Source organism: Leptonotus elevatus, chromosome 6 (genome assembly GCF_054856555.1).
Source record: "Leptonotus elevatus isolate MCC_2025b chromosome 6, RoL_Lele_1.0, whole genome shotgun sequence".
In the NCBI taxonomy this organism is placed as follows: Eukaryota; Metazoa; Chordata; class Actinopteri; order Syngnathiformes; family Syngnathidae; genus Leptonotus; species Leptonotus elevatus.
In genome coordinates, this window is record NC_141244.1 from 14,615,271 (window position 1) to 14,631,508 (window position 16,238).

General features: G+C 41.5%; 2 protein-coding genes across 8 annotated transcripts in view; one reads left to right on the forward strand and one right to left on the reverse strand.

Moving 5' to 3' along the window:
• On the reverse strand, positions 1-15,190 carry LOC147172199 (discoidin, CUB and LCCL domain-containing protein 1). 2 transcript variants are annotated; one of them, XM_086078080.1, is made up of 15 exons: positions 14,999-15,190; positions 10,079-10,300; positions 8,855-8,992; positions 8,166-8,217; positions 7,531-7,603; positions 6,638-6,771; positions 6,498-6,535; positions 6,166-6,357; positions 4,761-4,873; positions 4,473-4,644; positions 4,314-4,400; positions 4,120-4,213; positions 2,428-2,465; positions 2,242-2,352; positions 1-915 (listed from the first exon to the last, which is right to left on the reverse strand). In XM_086078080.1, the coding sequence occupies exons 1-15, from the start codon at positions 15,099-15,101 to the stop codon at positions 557-559; spliced, it is 1,926 nt and encodes a 641-aa protein (XP_085934206.1). In that variant the 5' UTR covers positions 15,102-15,190; the 3' UTR covers positions 1-556. The 2 variants fall into 2 exon arrangements, with proteins under 2 accessions (XP_085934206.1, XP_085934207.1); XM_086078081.1 differs by having other exon boundaries at positions 2,242-2,349; positions 14,999-15,189.
• The window catches only part of LOC147172200 (glucocorticoid modulatory element-binding protein 1-like), a 25,537-nt gene continuing 13,512 nt past the window's right edge, over positions 4,214-16,238 (forward strand). Inside the window, exons 1-2 of one of the 6 annotated variants that reach the window (XM_086078085.1) lie at positions 4,214-4,229; positions 15,617-15,855. Coding sequence is in view for 1 of the 6 variants with exons in the window: in XM_086078082.1 (XP_085934208.1) it covers positions 16,135-16,163 (29 nt within the window). In the remaining 5 variants the exon portion in view is untranslated. Of the gene's footprint in view, positions 4,230-13,091; positions 15,856-15,986; positions 16,164-16,238 lie in introns of those variants that run through there. The other 5 variants (XM_086078084.1, XM_086078086.1, XM_086078083.1 and 2 more) reach the window with 5 other exon arrangements.

Consider the following 16,238-nt stretch of genomic DNA (forward strand, 5'->3'; position numbering starts at 1 on the left):
TTTGTGTGTTGTACATGTTTGTGCACTTGTTAAAAAAAAAAAAAGGGAAAAATGTTGTACAATTTTTTTTTCTCAGCACAAATACATTGAAAAATCTCAACATGTCCATTGTGCCTTTGTGTATTTTTTTTATTATAAGCATAACAAAAAGCATGTTGCACTTGGTGTATAAGCAACTGTCCAGTCTCCCTGTTCAATGTTTAGAGCTCACTAGAGCCACCTGGTGGTGCCATATGGCACATGACCACCACGTCAGTCCCAGTGCATCACAGTTGGAAGAGAAGGTGACTGTAAATACTAATGCATTCACTTACGTGATTTGTTTTAGCTGTAAAACAGTTTTCTCAAAGTGCAGCTTGTGACCAAAACATTCTTTCATCAATTACAAAAAAGTCACATTCTCTTTGTGTAACGTTTACATGTTCTCCTTTCAGACACAATCGTGCGCTCGGCTCCCATAATCACTGTGTGATCGACTTTGGGTTCTTATGTCACTGGAGATTCCGCTGTGTCAGCTTCGGACAGCACATTCCATCCAAGTTCTTGCGAGTTGCTCTCACAAAAGTTCCTCGTACCGCTGCAATAAAGAGTAACACGACTTTGGCTCGGCGTAGACGACGTTGGCAGGTCGTGGAGCGTTGGCGTGGAGGGAGGGAGTGCAGTAGCCGTTGTGGAGCATCCTGTGGGAGGGGCAGTCGTAGCTACCCGGGGCGCCGGGCGATGCCGACATGGGCGCGCACTCCTGCTCGCCGAACGGCGTGGCGTATTCGGGCTCTGGCGGAAGCGGCTCCGCGTACTCCGGAAGGTTGCCGGGGGAGTCGTAGTGGCCGAACGCGAAGGGGACCGTGTAGCCCTCGTCAGAGGGGGGCCGGAATGTAGAGCCCACCTTCTGTCCAATTGCGGGCTGGGCATAGTCTACAAAAACAAACATATGGTCAAAATAGATTGTATTCCATATTGCCTCTACATTAGTTCGTCACTGTTGTTCATAAATGTTTGCATTAACTGAGGAGCCCATTTGGCTGCTAACCAAAACAGTAGCACCTAAAAAGGCACGTAAATAGTGTCCCAGATCAGTGATTCTTAACCGCCAGCCAGTTTGTGGCTAGCTTTGTCTTAGCTTCCTGCCACGAGCTGATGATTAGGCGTCAGACTGTTATTTACTTGTACATAGAGGTACACAGGCGTATTAGGGCCACGTATATATACGGCATACTTTTTTGGAGGATGGGGGCAATATTCAGAGAAAAAAACTTACAATAAATACACGTAGCGTAGCTATAGTCTAATGTGAGAATTCATTGGTGGTTAATGGAACACTATGTATAAAATGAAAAGGCAGGATGGAAAGTGATTATTCTTAATTTAAACTTCATACTAGAGCGACAACACTTCCTGATCCCCCATCAGTTGACTAAGACTAACCAATCAGAAGCTAGCATACTTTAGGTAAATGCAAGTGAATGATGGAGAGCTGCAGACTTGACACAATCAACTTAGCTACTTGTATTTAAAAAAAAAAAAAAAAAAAGTATGAATGTGGAAATAATAATTCTGGAAACATAAATGTACAAGTAAATATGCATTTGAACAAATTAACTTAAATGCTTGATCCTCAAGGTGTGGACCTTCGCCAAGTGAGGCGTCTTTGTTGCTGGCTGTACCCAACGCGTCAAAGTGCTTATGGTTAATCTCTGCGAAAGCAATTACTATCTCCTTATCTGAAAACCCGACCAAAAAGTTTTGGCACAAACACGAGTTGTAGAGGACGGTGGCGGAACCGTCATTTGATAAACTGGCATGACCATATGTAGGAAACTAGCCAAACATTGATCTTCATTAGCTGAACCCCACCCCCACCCCACTCACTTGTTATTCTGCCTAGCTTGTGTCATGGGGGGGCCACAGACCCCCACAAGAGCGAGAACAGCCTCAATCCCACAACCCTTTTAATTAGACAGGCTGTGCCGGACGCTGCTTTGTCTTAGCGTCGCCCCTCCGTCCTGTTTATCAGCCGCAGCGAAGGGGCCCCTCTGAGAGGAGGGGCTGAGCGGCCATTATCGAGCGCCAATTCAAGAGTCCCTTTCAGAGACGCTCCGCGGGCCATGAAAGGAATGTTTATACAGTGACTGGGTGACGGGCTCAAGAATGGACAGCCCATGGAGGGAGCTCAGAAGCTCAGAAGCCCAGCGACCGATTACAGCGGGAAAAAGTGAAGGCTCGTCAAGAGATGATTCTGACCATTGAGCGGGGGGCTGGGTAGGGCGTCGTGGATATTTCGCTCCAGAGGGTACGAGATGAGCTCCGACGGAGGGCACGGGAGAGTCTTCACCTGGAAACTCTGGCAAGCTGCTGAACACACAGCCATTCGTTACTCTTTAACCTCAATAAACAACATTGGCAAGTTGAGGGAAGAGGCACACTTACTTGTTGGCACCGAGTACTTCATTTGGGAAGCTTTTTTCCTGCATGGAACACAACACAAGCCGTTACAGACATTTACTGCGAATACTGCTTGATTTGCGGGGGAAAAAATGTATATATTATCAGTGTCTTTACATAATTATGGGAAAGCAGCATTTAGCCACCTTTACAAAAACTGCCCATCAAACACCTTATCAAAAATACAGAAATAGCTTTTATTTAATTATATTGGAAAATAAAATAATCCCAATATACACAATATGAAGCTGGAAAACAGCCATGCAAAACAACTACCTAATCACTAGTGTCATGGGCATTTCTAGCCATTTTGGGGGGGGGGGGGGGGGGGCACTAAATAATAAATAAACTGAATTCCAGCCCCCCCTAAAATTTCTTAGATTTTTTTTTAATGTATGTCCTTTTAAATAAGACGGAGAAGTGGACAGGGAGTCCTCGAGTTACGACGCACTCGACCCACGACGTTTTGGCTTCACCACAGCCACGCCTTGTCTGCCATTTTGTCCCTCATCCGCCATTTGGTCCCCAGTGTTTCTGCTTAGCTAGTGCAAGCACTTGTCTGTGTTTGTGCACCGGGAGTATCTTTGGCTTTTTCGCCCTCTTTTTGTTATATATTTTTTTAGTACAGCATCTTTTTTTTTAAAAGTATTTTGTAGGTAAATTTACGGTGAATTCCGACTCGCGCAGAAATCCGGGTTACATCGTCAGCGTAGGAACGGAACTCGTTCGTAACTTGAGGACTGTATTAACTCTGTTTTGTTAAAGTGGAAGTCAACCTTAAACATTTATATGTTATAATATGTTTTATGTGACTTCACTAGTCTAAACATGACATTCTTATTAATATTACATTTGTGGATTATGTGGTATGCAGCAAAATCCAGCCGTTATTTTATCCATCTCAGGGGGCAGCCATTTTGCCAACTGTAATGTCATCTTCAGTCAACAGCAAGTGACAAAATGGCAGTCCCGTGAGATTGATAAAAACAGCTGGATTTTGCTGCTTAACTCATATTCCACTAACACAATGTTAACTAGAATACCATATTTAGACTAACGAGGCTGCATAGAGCATATTATTGTCAAAAAATGTTTGGGGGTTGACTTCCCCTTTAAGTCATTCACTGCCATTGGCAGCTATAGACGTCAAAAATTCATTTGAACAATTTCTATTAGTTAATTTTTTTTTCCATTTTTGTTGACAAGAGTATGAAAAACAATATTTTTTTTGTACATTTAGAACAGATATAAAATTTGTGATTAATTGTGAGTTAACTAGTGAAGTCATGCGATTAATTACGATTACAAATTGTAATCACCAGACGCCCCTAATTTTTAATAATCTCTCTTTAAAAAAAAAACATTTGATCATCCTTTTTTTTTTTTTAAAGAAAAGATTATTAAAAATTAGGGGCGTCTGGTGATTACAATTTTTATCATAATTAATCGCATGACTTCACTAGTTAACTCACGATTAATCACAAATTTTATATCTGTTCTAATGCAATCAAAAAAATCGAGGTTTTCATACTCTTGTTAACAAAAGTGGGAAAAAATGTTAAACTAATAGAAATAGTTCAAAGGAATTTTTGACGTCTATAGCCGACATTGGCAGTGAATGAGTTAAAATGTAATATTGTGTTAAAAAAATCCTGGTGTATTAAAAAAAACAACAACCTTCTCTTCCACCAGACTCCAGCCAACAAACATCCGAAGCACATGATTAGTCCGAGGCCCACTCCAACTGCGATGATGACTGGTTGACCCGATCCTACGCAGCCATAAAAGTAAGCCATTTGAATTCATGTTACAGTACTTGACTAAGCTTCCAAATGTGACAATGGACAACAAGTAATCGTTTATGCACTCACTCTGCCTGGACTCCACTAAAACGGGACCTACTGTGGGAATTGGGGATGTGTTTGGAACGGCTGCGTCACCTTTGCTGGACGGAGATTCTGTTTGGCAAAACGAAAAAGTTAAAAACATTCTGAAAAGCTAGAAAAGGATAAAAGATAGACGATACGTACCGTCGGGTGAGCGAGACCTCGGCGTGACCTTGACAGGACAGCCCAGGATTTGGAATTGAGCCGAAGCTCGGCCATGAAAGCTCCGAGGTCGCACGCGGACGAAGCGAGCTACGGCGGGAGGAAACAGGCTGTTGAGCACCCTCGGGTGACTGTCGGCAAACGCCTCAAACACCTTGTAACAGATAGAGAGATGCTTTTTTAAATTCACCCTGTGAGGAAAATAAGAGCTACAAAAATAAGTGGTCATTTATCCAAAACCACATCAGCAAATATTTATTCAAACCCAACCTTTTCTTCTTCGTTGACAGCGTCTTTGTAAACTTTCCAGTTCTTCCTGTCTCTGCTAAAAAGTAGCGTGTAGGATTTGATGTGGTTCTCGCTCGATGCGGTTGTGATCACTCCTGAAAAAAGAAGTGGAATAATGTTGAGGAACAGGTTTACATTTATTATAGTGGTTTATGGGCTACTTGGCAGACCGGGGTGGTGGTCCCCCTTTTTAAGAAGGGGGACCGGAGGGTGTGTTCCAACTTTAGAGGGATCACACTCCTCAGCCTAGACCGGGTAAGGTCTATTCAGGGGTGCTGGAGAGGAGGGTCCGTCGGGAAGTCGAATCTCGGATTCTGGAGGAGCAGTGTGGTTTTCGTCCCGGCCGTGGAACAGTGGACCAGTGGACCAGTTCTACACCCTCAGCACCTTCAAATCCAAGACCATGGTCCTCAGTCGGAAAAGGGTGGAGTGCCCTCTCCGGGTCGGGGATGAGATCCTGCCCCAAGTGGAGGAGTTCAAGTATCTTGGGGTCTTGTTCACGAGTGAGGGTAGGTTAGAGCGGGAGATCGACAGGCGGATCGGCGCAGCGTCTGCAGTGATGCGGACGCTGTATCGGTCCGTTGTGGTAAAGAAGGAGCTGAGCCGAAAGGCAAAGCTCTCGATTTACCGGTCGATCTACGTTCCTGCCCTCACCTATGGTCACGAGCTGTGGGTCGTGACCGAAAGAACAAGATCCCGGATACAAGCGGCCATCCTGGACGCCTCCCTGGGGAGGTGTTCCGGGCATGTCCTACCGGCGGGAGGCCCCGGGGACGACCCAGGACACGCTGGAGAGACTACGTCTCTCGGCTGGCCTGGGAACGCCTTGAGATCCCGTCGGAGGAGCTGGCTGAAGTGGCTGGGGAGAGGGAAGTCTGGGCTTCCCTGCTAAAGCTGCTGCCCCCGCGATCTGACCCCGGATAAGCGGTAGAAGATGGATGGATGGTTTATGGGCTACACTAAATAAAAGTAAAAATCTTCTCAAGAGTCCTCGAGTTACGTCGTACCGACTTTACGGCGCCCGTGCCTCGTCCATAGCACTTCCTTTTTCGTTAATTTCCCACAGTAATCACACCATTTTAAAGTTATTTAAAGTTGCGTTGTTGTCACCTCCAGCAACGGACGTCCATCAGGACCGTCACATTTCCGTGTTTATAGCTCCGCTCTGCTGTCCGTCAGCAATGAATGTCCGTGCGGAAACACAAAATAATGGTTTTGGCTTTTCCGGTCACGCAAATATTACTGTACAAAGTATTTTTATGTAAATATCGACTTTAATTGGGAAATCCGACTTAAGTCGAAATTCGGGTTACATTGCTAGCGTAGGAACGAAACTCCGCCGTAACTTTAGGACTCCCTGTACTTCCAAAATCAGCTTCTGACCTACCTGTGACGGAGCTTTTATCAGTGAGTCCAAGCTCCACCCACGGCGATGGATCGTTCCAACCTGCGCTCCAGACGAGCCCCTCATGACCAGAATGTACCGTTCTGGTGGACCAGGAAAATTTGTGCGCTTGGCTTTCATGGTCCTCAAAAGATGAGGCGTTCAAACCGTACACTGCCAGGATGTTGTTACATTCTGTTGAGCAATCAGAGGAAAGGATGAACTGCTGGAAGTAGTTCATTACGGGGTGCTGAAATGTTTTGTAAACAGCCAGGAAATAATATTTAGAAACAGTAACACACTTCAGAATGAGAACATGTGACTCGAGGCTGTACCTTGAGTGAACACCAGCTTCTTTTCAGATAATGAACCGCTGTACAAGAGAAAAGGCAACATAATAAAAAAAAAAACATTTAACGTTGGCAGTGATGAACATTGCGATAATTATTATTTTTTTTTAGAGCAGCTTACGAACGTTTTAGAAAGGATCCCGTTGGAAAAGGTGGACTCGTAGAGCGTGCGGCTCTTCCCACGACTGACGCTCACGAGCCCTCCCAGACTGTCGGACGTCGCTCCGGCGTGCACGGCAGATTTACACAGCACCGACGTCTGTGGCACAGGCGAATAACAAACCACTTTTACGCGCAGATCTAGCAAAATTACGAGAGCTGTCAAATGATAAATTTTTAAAATCAGATTAATCACATACTAAATTTTTGATTAATCAGGATTAATCACTTGATTGAAAATTTTAAATTTTTTCAACATGTAATGTTATGAGGACGTCTAACATTTTTTGATCCACTGCACACACTCACCCTCCTCTTTTTCTAATCAGTTAATTACTTGCATAATTTAAAATGAAAAAAAAAAGAGTCCAATATTTTGACATGAAAAAATACTCAATGTCGTAATGCAAACATTTATTAAATGCTTTACTTAATGCATGCAGTTATGTTTATTGCTCAAACACAACCTGTGCTACATTTAACGTAAACATCCACTGTCACGCTAAGAGCGTAGTGGTTCGTTTTGGTACTGTACACAATTCCATCGTAAAGGGATACCAGGCATGATTTGTTACATTGAATTAAATTGGACGAAAACCGTTTATGAAAGAGCGCCGCTTCTCTGGCAATGTTGTAACTTGAGGTGTCACTAAGCTATGCTAACGTTATGCTAACATGGGTAAGCAGTAAAAGAGGACCCCATGGACTGTCATCAGCCCTGCATCTGTACGTTTATATTTTTTTGTATTGGAAATGCTAAACTGGTCAGAATTGACCTAATTGATACTACGGTGAGCTGACCGGAGCTACTTAGCAATTACCAACTCTATGACTTGACTTTCAAATGGCGTGTACTTACATCTCGGTAGCCTTGATCGGGACCTCCCCAAATGTCTCCCGTCACATTTTTACACCCGGCAGGACAGTAAACACTGAAAAGCAGAAGACAACTCTTGGTACTCTACTTCTTTAACTCATTCACTCGCAGCCATTTTCACTGAAGCAACTCCCTTCTCTCCCGGCTGTTTTACTGGATTTTGACTGATTTTGCAAGGCCCACATAATATTGTGTTCTATTGCCATAAAAACGTGGAACCTAGCAAAAGAAAGATTCGTCTCTTCTTTCATCAGGAAAAAATATATTTGTATCTGTTTCCGTTTTGCAGCAATTAGAATTCTAATATAGCTAAGTTCATTCTCATTATTCACAAATCTGTTTAGAAACAGTGGGGGAAAGAGCTTTTTGCAACATGGCCCTGGTTGATCTCTTATACTCTGCTGCCACCTGCTGGCCGTTTTTTGTAATAACTACCATTGCTTTAAGCGATTTCTTCATGTCAGAAGCCGTATCAAAGCCTTCTGTATGATCTAACGTTTTAAAAAAACGTTTAAATACGTTTTGGGGAGTGAAGGACAAAGTGCTAATACATGTATTTATACGTTTTCGGGTTAGAATGAGTTAAGAATGATGAGGAACATGCAGTATTGACCAACCTCAAATGTGGCGACCTAAAATGCGAGCCTCGTTGTAAACAAGAGATGATATCTGCAACAACAAGGTAGAAAAAAATAATGCAATTTGAGCAAGAGTGGAATTTAAAGGAAGACGTAAGTATGTATTCAAGGGCTTACATAATAACCCCCCACCCCCTCCCCTCCCTTTAGTCCACAGACATGAGATAGCCCAGTGTGTTGCTATATTAGGGGATGAGCGGCCATCGGTGTCGAGATGAGCAAAGCCTTTTGTTGCGCTGACTGACGAGCACGGCGACTGGCTCTCGTGTGATCTCAGCTGAACAGACGGCGGTTTGTGCGTCCAGACATGGCCAGATTTCACAAACAAGCTACGGGAAGACGGGAAGCTGTGATACACGCAGCGCAGCCCGGATGACATCATCCGGGGAGACTAAGTATAAGACTCTTGTTCAGACCTGTCACGTGATGCAGGGAAAAAAACAAAGTCCTTATATATTTTTTTGTCTAACCACACGAGATGTCCCTTGTCCAACATACGTCATGTAGACGTTGTCACATGGACATTGATGGTCCTAAGAGGAGAATTAGTCGTCACTGAACAACACAGTATTCGAGTCTTGCCGGGAAAAATGGCTCCTGTGATCAAATAAAATATATTGTACATTTTTGGGAGATGACGCTCAAGCGACAGGTGTGACGGCACATACCTGGATGAAGGTCTGTGGCGTAAGACAGTAAAAATCCCCGTCCAGACCGATGTGACCCCGACTTGAAGGTTATTGTCACTTCATTGCTAGCGAGTGTCAGATTCTTTTGCCATGCATTCAGTCTCCCGCACTCTGGACCTGTATAAGAAAGAGATTTCAGTTATGCATATGTTGACCAATATACTTTCAAAATATATGATTATGATGAACAATCTAGACAGTTTCATACACCACAGTAAATGTAATATTCTTTTCCTCTTTGCCATCGTGGAAATCAGAAAAAGCCAATCTCAGCTGAATTCTGGAAAGATTATGGTTTGAACTCCCAACTTTTGACTTTTTGGTTGATCTCCAAATTGTACATGAACTTTTGGAATGTTCCACGCACTGCATTTGTAGGTAAAACTCAATACTCAATGCGGCTTATTCACATGATTTTTTATGATGAATACGATTTTAATCTATTTGAATCTAATAAACCCAACAAATATTTATTTAAAGGATTCATTTATTTTAAAATAATGTGTACTGCACTGATTCTAAATCAGTTTTAACATAAATTGAACATTCATAGTTTGTGCTTAAATGGCACAGTTAACTAATTTGCTCCCAAAAACGTATAAATATGTTCTATTTTAAATGTTTTAAGCATCCCAAAAACTTATTTATAAGTTTTTTATGTTGTCGTTTTTTTATGCTGGAGCATATTGAAGACTTTGATGCAGCCTCTGAACTGAAGAGAATGTTTAAAGCAATGGTAGTTATTACAAAAACGGCCAGCAGGTGGCAGCAGTGTATAAGAGATCAACCAGGGCCATGTTGCAAAAAAAGAAGCTATTTTCCCCACTGTTTTAAACCAATTTGTGAATAATGATGAATAATGATTTGTTTGTGTTGTGTAGAATGAGGCGTCTGCGAATTAACTCGCTTCAAGCGTTGTAGAAACCCTAACCCAGCAGAGAGAAAAGAAGATCACAGTCATGACTCAGGTACGACGGTATCCAGTAACAAACACAACTGGCAATCCCTCTATCATCAATTTCTCAATCGTCCTTTTGGTACAGTGCCCAAATGTGTTTGCCTTCAGGACAAAACGTTGTGTCTCAGAGTTAGCTTGTTACAGCAATGTGTCAAAAGATTGGCATGCCCTGGGCGAATTGGCACGGGGAATGTCTCTAATAGCATGAGAAAGAAACATTTGGCGGAGGAAGAGAAAAATCGTACCTAGGATGTGATGCTCATTGTTATCTGTGATGACGAGAGAGCCATTAGCGCAATCGGGACTACTTTCAATGTCAAAATCCCCAAAAAGAAGTCGCAGTGTGCGCCCTTGCGGGACACGGAGCTTCCACTTGCACCAGCTGTTACTGGGATATGTGCCCGGGTAGTTCTGTGAGGCCAGGGTGCCGGACTCTGCGCCCAGTAGCGCATGTCCACAACCATCACCTGAAACCATACAAATAAAGATGATCCAGCGAGTCGAAAACTAGAAGGAAACAAATCATAATACAACATAAATAAGAATAATAAAGAAAACTGTTTCAAAAGTGAGATTGCTCCCAGTTTGGCTCCTGTGGATTTACCCACTCATTGATATTTTTTCTTTTTTTTTTGGGGGGGGGGGGCAAAATTAGGTTTCCAAGCAAAACACATATTGGAGTTTTCAAAGATTTTTTTCCAGGTAAAAAACAAACAAAAAAAAACACAAAACAGAATAGCAAAAATCCGTGTACAATTGACACCCATTCAAATACATTGGGGGTTTGGGGGGGGGGGGGGTGAATCCCTTACCCCCATCAATAACGAGGAGTCCACTGTACATTTAAACTCAAATTACAATCAGTAACGGCATTTCAATGGTAACTATCAATTTAAATTTCATTAGTATTTGGCAGCAATTTACAAATTATTTATTTATTGAATTTAATCCAGTAAAATATCACACATTTGTGCTAATTAATTAGGGATGGGTTTAAAAAATCGAATAGTTGATATTGAATCGATTTTCCTTTTTGAGCGTGATATCGATTCATAAATCCACGAATCAGTGATATCTTTTTTCCCATAAATTAACAAAAAAATATAAATTTAAGGGCAGATTTATTTTTGAAATCGAATCAAACGGAACTCTTGTGAATGGAAATCGAATCGATTGAGGAAATTACAATCAATACCCAACCCTATTATTTATTAACTGCAATATTTGGATATCCTATCTGACATAACATACAGTATATTCTTATAGAATAACTAGCATGAAGTGTATATTATTGAACAGATTGCATGATTTGTAAGCGTTTGCCTTCTAAGAAGCAGACCTTTTTGACACTTCTGCATTGCCACCACTTCCTGTCTCCAATGGAAGACTAATAAAGGCCTTCTCAGAACACACACAGTAAACTGCAGCCTGTTTATAACAGTCCATCTGTAAGGGAAGTGGTCACACAGACTATTGTGTATATATAAAAAGTCTACACACCACTATTCAAAATGCCACAATTTTGTAACAAATGAGACCAAGAAAAACTTTTTTTCCACCATTTAAATGACCTTTATCATTTCAAATGATTTCAAGATTGATGACATCATCTGACTTGTGAACTGACATCTGTTCCCGCGACAAACACAAGAACCAGACTGGAACACTAATATTTAGATGATCTAACTCATCAGTGGGCCACAGGAAATAAATAAGCAGTGCTTGTGTGATCACACAGAGATACGTCGGTTTGGCGTGGGCGGAACAGCAGCAATATGTTAAGTAGTCAAGTGGTCCGGGAATGGTCAAAAGACTGGTCATCGTCTGAGCTTCATCCTTTTAGTCTTCATCTTCCATATAAGGGTATTTAAGATTTGTTGAGTCCAAACTGCAGGATAACCTTGTGTGCTCACCCTGTGTCCGCACGCACGCACGCACGCACGCACGCACGCACGCACGCACGCACGCACGCACGCACGCACGCACGCACGCACACACACACACACACACACACACACACACACACACACACACACACACACACACACACCAGCCCCCAACTTCTACACTGTTTTTGCCCCTCTTGGATTTCCTGGAAAATGCCACAGCGACATACAGTAACCGTGGGCAACCCAGCATGGATTTGTCACTTTCCAGTGGAAGGGTTATTTTAGTGAGCAGTGCTTTGATGAAATCATCTTCCCCTTTCCCCGAAAACAAAAAACAAAACATGAGCTCATTTGATCCTGATTTGACCTGTTTGGAAAATGTAGAAGAACGGTTGCAGAAAAGCGGATTCATTTGGGCATAACAAGACCCCAAGCTCCAGATTTGCTGGCAGGCCCTCACAGGTCCGCACAAGCAGACGGGATGCTCATCTGTACGAACACCGCATTACACTGTCTAGTGTGGCAATAACATTTTATACAAATTTCAGGCAAACATTTTACAATAAAAACTAAACGTATTTAAATGATAAAATGTTTAAATATTTTTTTATAGTATCATTATTATTATTAAAATAAAATATTTAAACACTTTAAATAATACAAATGTAAAATAAAATTTTTTGAATTGAGATGTTTAAACATTTTCATATAACAGTGACATAAAAAAAGTTTTTAAAAAGTCTGTTTAACAGAAAAAACACAAATCGTCGCTGCTATGTGAAAAACACTTATGTCTATTTTTCCCCATTTTTTTACATTTTTATTTTTACATTTTTACATCTGTATTCAATTTCATCTCAAAAACATTTAAACAAAAATTTACAATGGAAGATAAACATTTAAATAATAAAATATTTAAATACAAATATTATTATTATTAGTAGTAGCATTATTATTTAAATAAAATATTTAAATACTTTAAATAATATAAATGTAAAATAAAAATAATAACATTTAATTTTTTTACATTTTACACGCAAAAATCCTAATGTTACATGACAGTGACATAAAAAAAAAGTTAAAAAAAAATCTGTTTAACAGAAAACCCACAAATCGTCGCTGCTATGTGAAAAACACTTGTGTCCATTTTTTCCCTTTAATATATATATATATATATATATATATAAATTGTTATGTTTTTGGGATGTCTGCGTTCAGTTTCATCTCAAAAACATACAAATAAAAAAAAGTGTTTTTCACACAGCAGCGACGAAATATTGTCATATCAAAGAACCTCATAGTAACAAATGACTCAGCATCCATATTTGCCTTTTACAGGCCATCCTGCCTCTGTTACAGTTCTGATACTACCAAGTAAAATTGATGGGTTGACTAACTTGAATTCAAACTGTGACGTAACACAGAATTATTATTATTTTTTTTTAAATGACCGTTCATACAGGAAGACCTCTTGTCGATGATTTACAGAGGTAAGAAAAATATGACAGCTTTCCATAGGAAGTGAAAAGCCTCTTTACACAGAGACACTGCAAATATTGACCCAACACTTGTTCACCTTTACCTTATACACTGACCCAGGTGAAGACCCTCAACTGTGTGCGTTTTCCCACAGCGATATACAGTTTCATCCCGCAATCAGATAATCTGATGTGCGATGAAAACTTGCTTGACAGCGACACTTGTTTTCACATAACATGTTGGGAGAAAGCAAGTGTTGTGTGTTAAACTTCATGCTTCTGTCCCAGGTTTTCTGAACACCATTACACACAAAAGCCCGTTTCTGTTACAGGATTGATATTGAGTACGTATAATTGTTGGGTCGACTCACCCAATTTGATGTTTGGGCCGTTTTGACAGATCAGCAACGTAAGAAAAAGAAAAATGCTAGTTTTTACAAAACGGTTAATAAGGGGTCTTTGGTTGTTGTCTTTTAGGGCCGATACCTATCAGTAGTCAAGGAGGCTGATAACTAACATTTGGAGCCGGAATTAATTTTCACTAAAAAATAAAAAAATAAAAATAAAAACTCAAACTCTTAACGTTGTTGATTTTTTCAAGCATATTTTTATTGAACAACTTTTAAGATTTGAAAAATATAATTATTATTATATTAAATCTTAGTTAATACGGAGCTTTGTTTTTAAATTCTAACAAAAATTTCAGGGACCTCCCCCCAAAAAACTTAAAACAAGAAAATAGAGCGTTCCCAGGATAAGCAGCTTCTCTTATAAAAGTTAATTGGAACTTGAAATAAATAATTCCCTAAAGTTAACAGTTTTAAATTGATCTATTATCCGCCGTATGATTCTTCAAGGACGAATATCGGCACCGGTAATTATAATCAGTCTAGTTTACATACAACTGTTCTGACATAAGACATTTGAAAGTTATGAACTTTGTGTGGTGTATACGTTCTCATGCAACACACTCAGGCATGCTCAGTTACCTCTGTACTTACTTTTTCCATTTGATTTTTATATTTATATTCATATTTATTTTGGATTTTTAGTTTTATATTCATGCTCTAGATGTATATAACTATATACCTACTGCGCTAGCATAGGCTAATCGTAGACTATTCAGCATATTCCGATTTACGTACAAATTCAAACTTAAACCAAGGAGCCTGCACATAACACTCGAGGGGAAATATTATTTTGACCACTGCGCGTGGGCCCCACAAAACTCTGCCCATTTCCCAGCAATTGCAAAAGTGACTGTGTAGTTAATCATCAGCCGGCGTGAGGAAACCAAAGCCACAGGGAGACCGGCCAAAAATAACACTTTGATTGCACTGTTGAGTCTGGAGTATAATGAAGATATAATGCTTATTGATGTGACATACGGATCCCACTTCAGTGTTGGAAAGGTAAACTCATAGCTGCAGGTAAACATGAAGGTAAGAGTGTGTCAAGAATGTGTCACACATCATGATCAACCAAAAAAATAAAATCTTGAAATGACAGAACAACATGCAAAAGTGTAATAAATCACTACTAGTGTATACTTAATCTACGCAATTGATACAAATGCATGTTTTGACGTCACAGTGAGATGACATTACAGAACAGTATACAATAGTAAATGTAGTAAATATAGTTTTACAGTCTGGTTGTGAGTTCGAGCAGAAGAATGACATACTATTTACAATGAAAGTATGTTTAAACATTTCAAGCAGTTGCTAGCTAGCAAACTTACAGGGGGGAAAAGCCTCGAGACCCCAATTGGAGCTAATTCAACTAGTATTTAACTTACCCTCTTGGCCGTGGACTCGTATGCAAACAGAGCTGAAAGCAAGGCAGTATCCGATTAAAAATGATTTCACCGCATCTCCGATGTTTTCACACTTTGTTCTCATGTTTTCCACAGCTCAGTGCGGGCAAGTGAAGTGCAAGCCGCGGAGGCTCTTGTGACTTCTTGTGTTCCGCTCCCAACTGAGGAAAAGTTGTAGTAGAAAGTATTGCGTGTTTACGATTGGCCACGAGGCGCTTACCCGACTTGCGATTGGCCCATCACCACTGTCAATCAACACACCGCCCGCATTCCATTCCTAAGGGGCGGGCTATTGTCCGCACTGATCTGAGGTCAGTCTGCGCGCTCTTGTTAGTGCTTTACCTTTGTCCGCAGGGAAGGTAACGCTGAACTCGGATCTACTACATTTTCTTCATGATTAATTGAAGCTGCAAGTATGTTTTGTTGACATGTTAGAACACTCCTCCCGTCACCCTTTGACAAAAGCACGTCTCCCCTAGAGGTACGTTCCAAAACAAAGAAGTAGAACCCCCACGAGTGGCATTCTAACATTTACGAGGTTTCCTTTTTAGAGTACATAACCCGTGCGTGTGTGTGTGTGCGTGTACGTTGTGTCTTTAGACGCGAGATCCGCCATGGGCTGAGAGGCGCGCCAATCAAGCGGCGCCCTCGCACATAAGAGTAATTTGACCGATTTACACAGCATCGCGTGCGAACGCACCGCTTGTCGTGACAGCGGGACAGATGCTTCTCAGGCAAAGGCTGCCTTCAGTGCGGGGAGCGTGGACGCGTCACGGCGCATGCTCTCCTACCTCTCTGTACGGCGGAGGATGAGGAGAACGGTGGCCCGCTCAACAACGGTAAGTCAAACTATGACAATGTTGACTCAAAGTAGGAGGTGATGTGTTCGGGTGTGTGTGTGTGTGTGTCTGTGTTTTTTGGAGGGGGAGGCGGGTGGGGGGGTTCGAACGTGTGCGCGCGCGTGTGTAGATGAGGTGGGTTTGTGCGCTCGTTGTGCAGCGTGCGTGCCGGGCTGTGCGTGACGCCGCGCCAGCAGACGTCAGTTTGAGTGGGTGAAGGAGTGTGAGGGAGGCACGCAACGGCTCAGGCTCAGGCTCAGGCCACTTGCTAGTGCTGCTATGTTGGAGCTCTTGCATTTGAATAGACGGTTAGTAAATAACACTTTTCTCGTGAATATTTTATTGCTGTTGTCGGCTGCTTCTTTGTGCATGACTGGCAAGCG

Excerpts from the sequence above, each read along its gene's own strand:
- LOC147172199 (XM_086078080.1), bottom strand. The coding sequence starts at position 15,101 with ATGAGAACAAAGTGTGAAAACATCGGAGATGCGGTGAAATCATTTTTA. Across the intron at positions 6,772-7,530 it reads CCGATCAAGGCTACCGAGAT|ACGTCGGTGCTGTGTAAATC; the intron begins GTAAGTACACGC and ends CCTGTGCCACAG. Across the intron at positions 6,536-6,637 it reads AACGGGATCCTTTCTAAAAC|CGGTTCATTATCTGAAAAGA; the intron begins GTTCGTAAGCTG and ends TCTCTTGTACAG.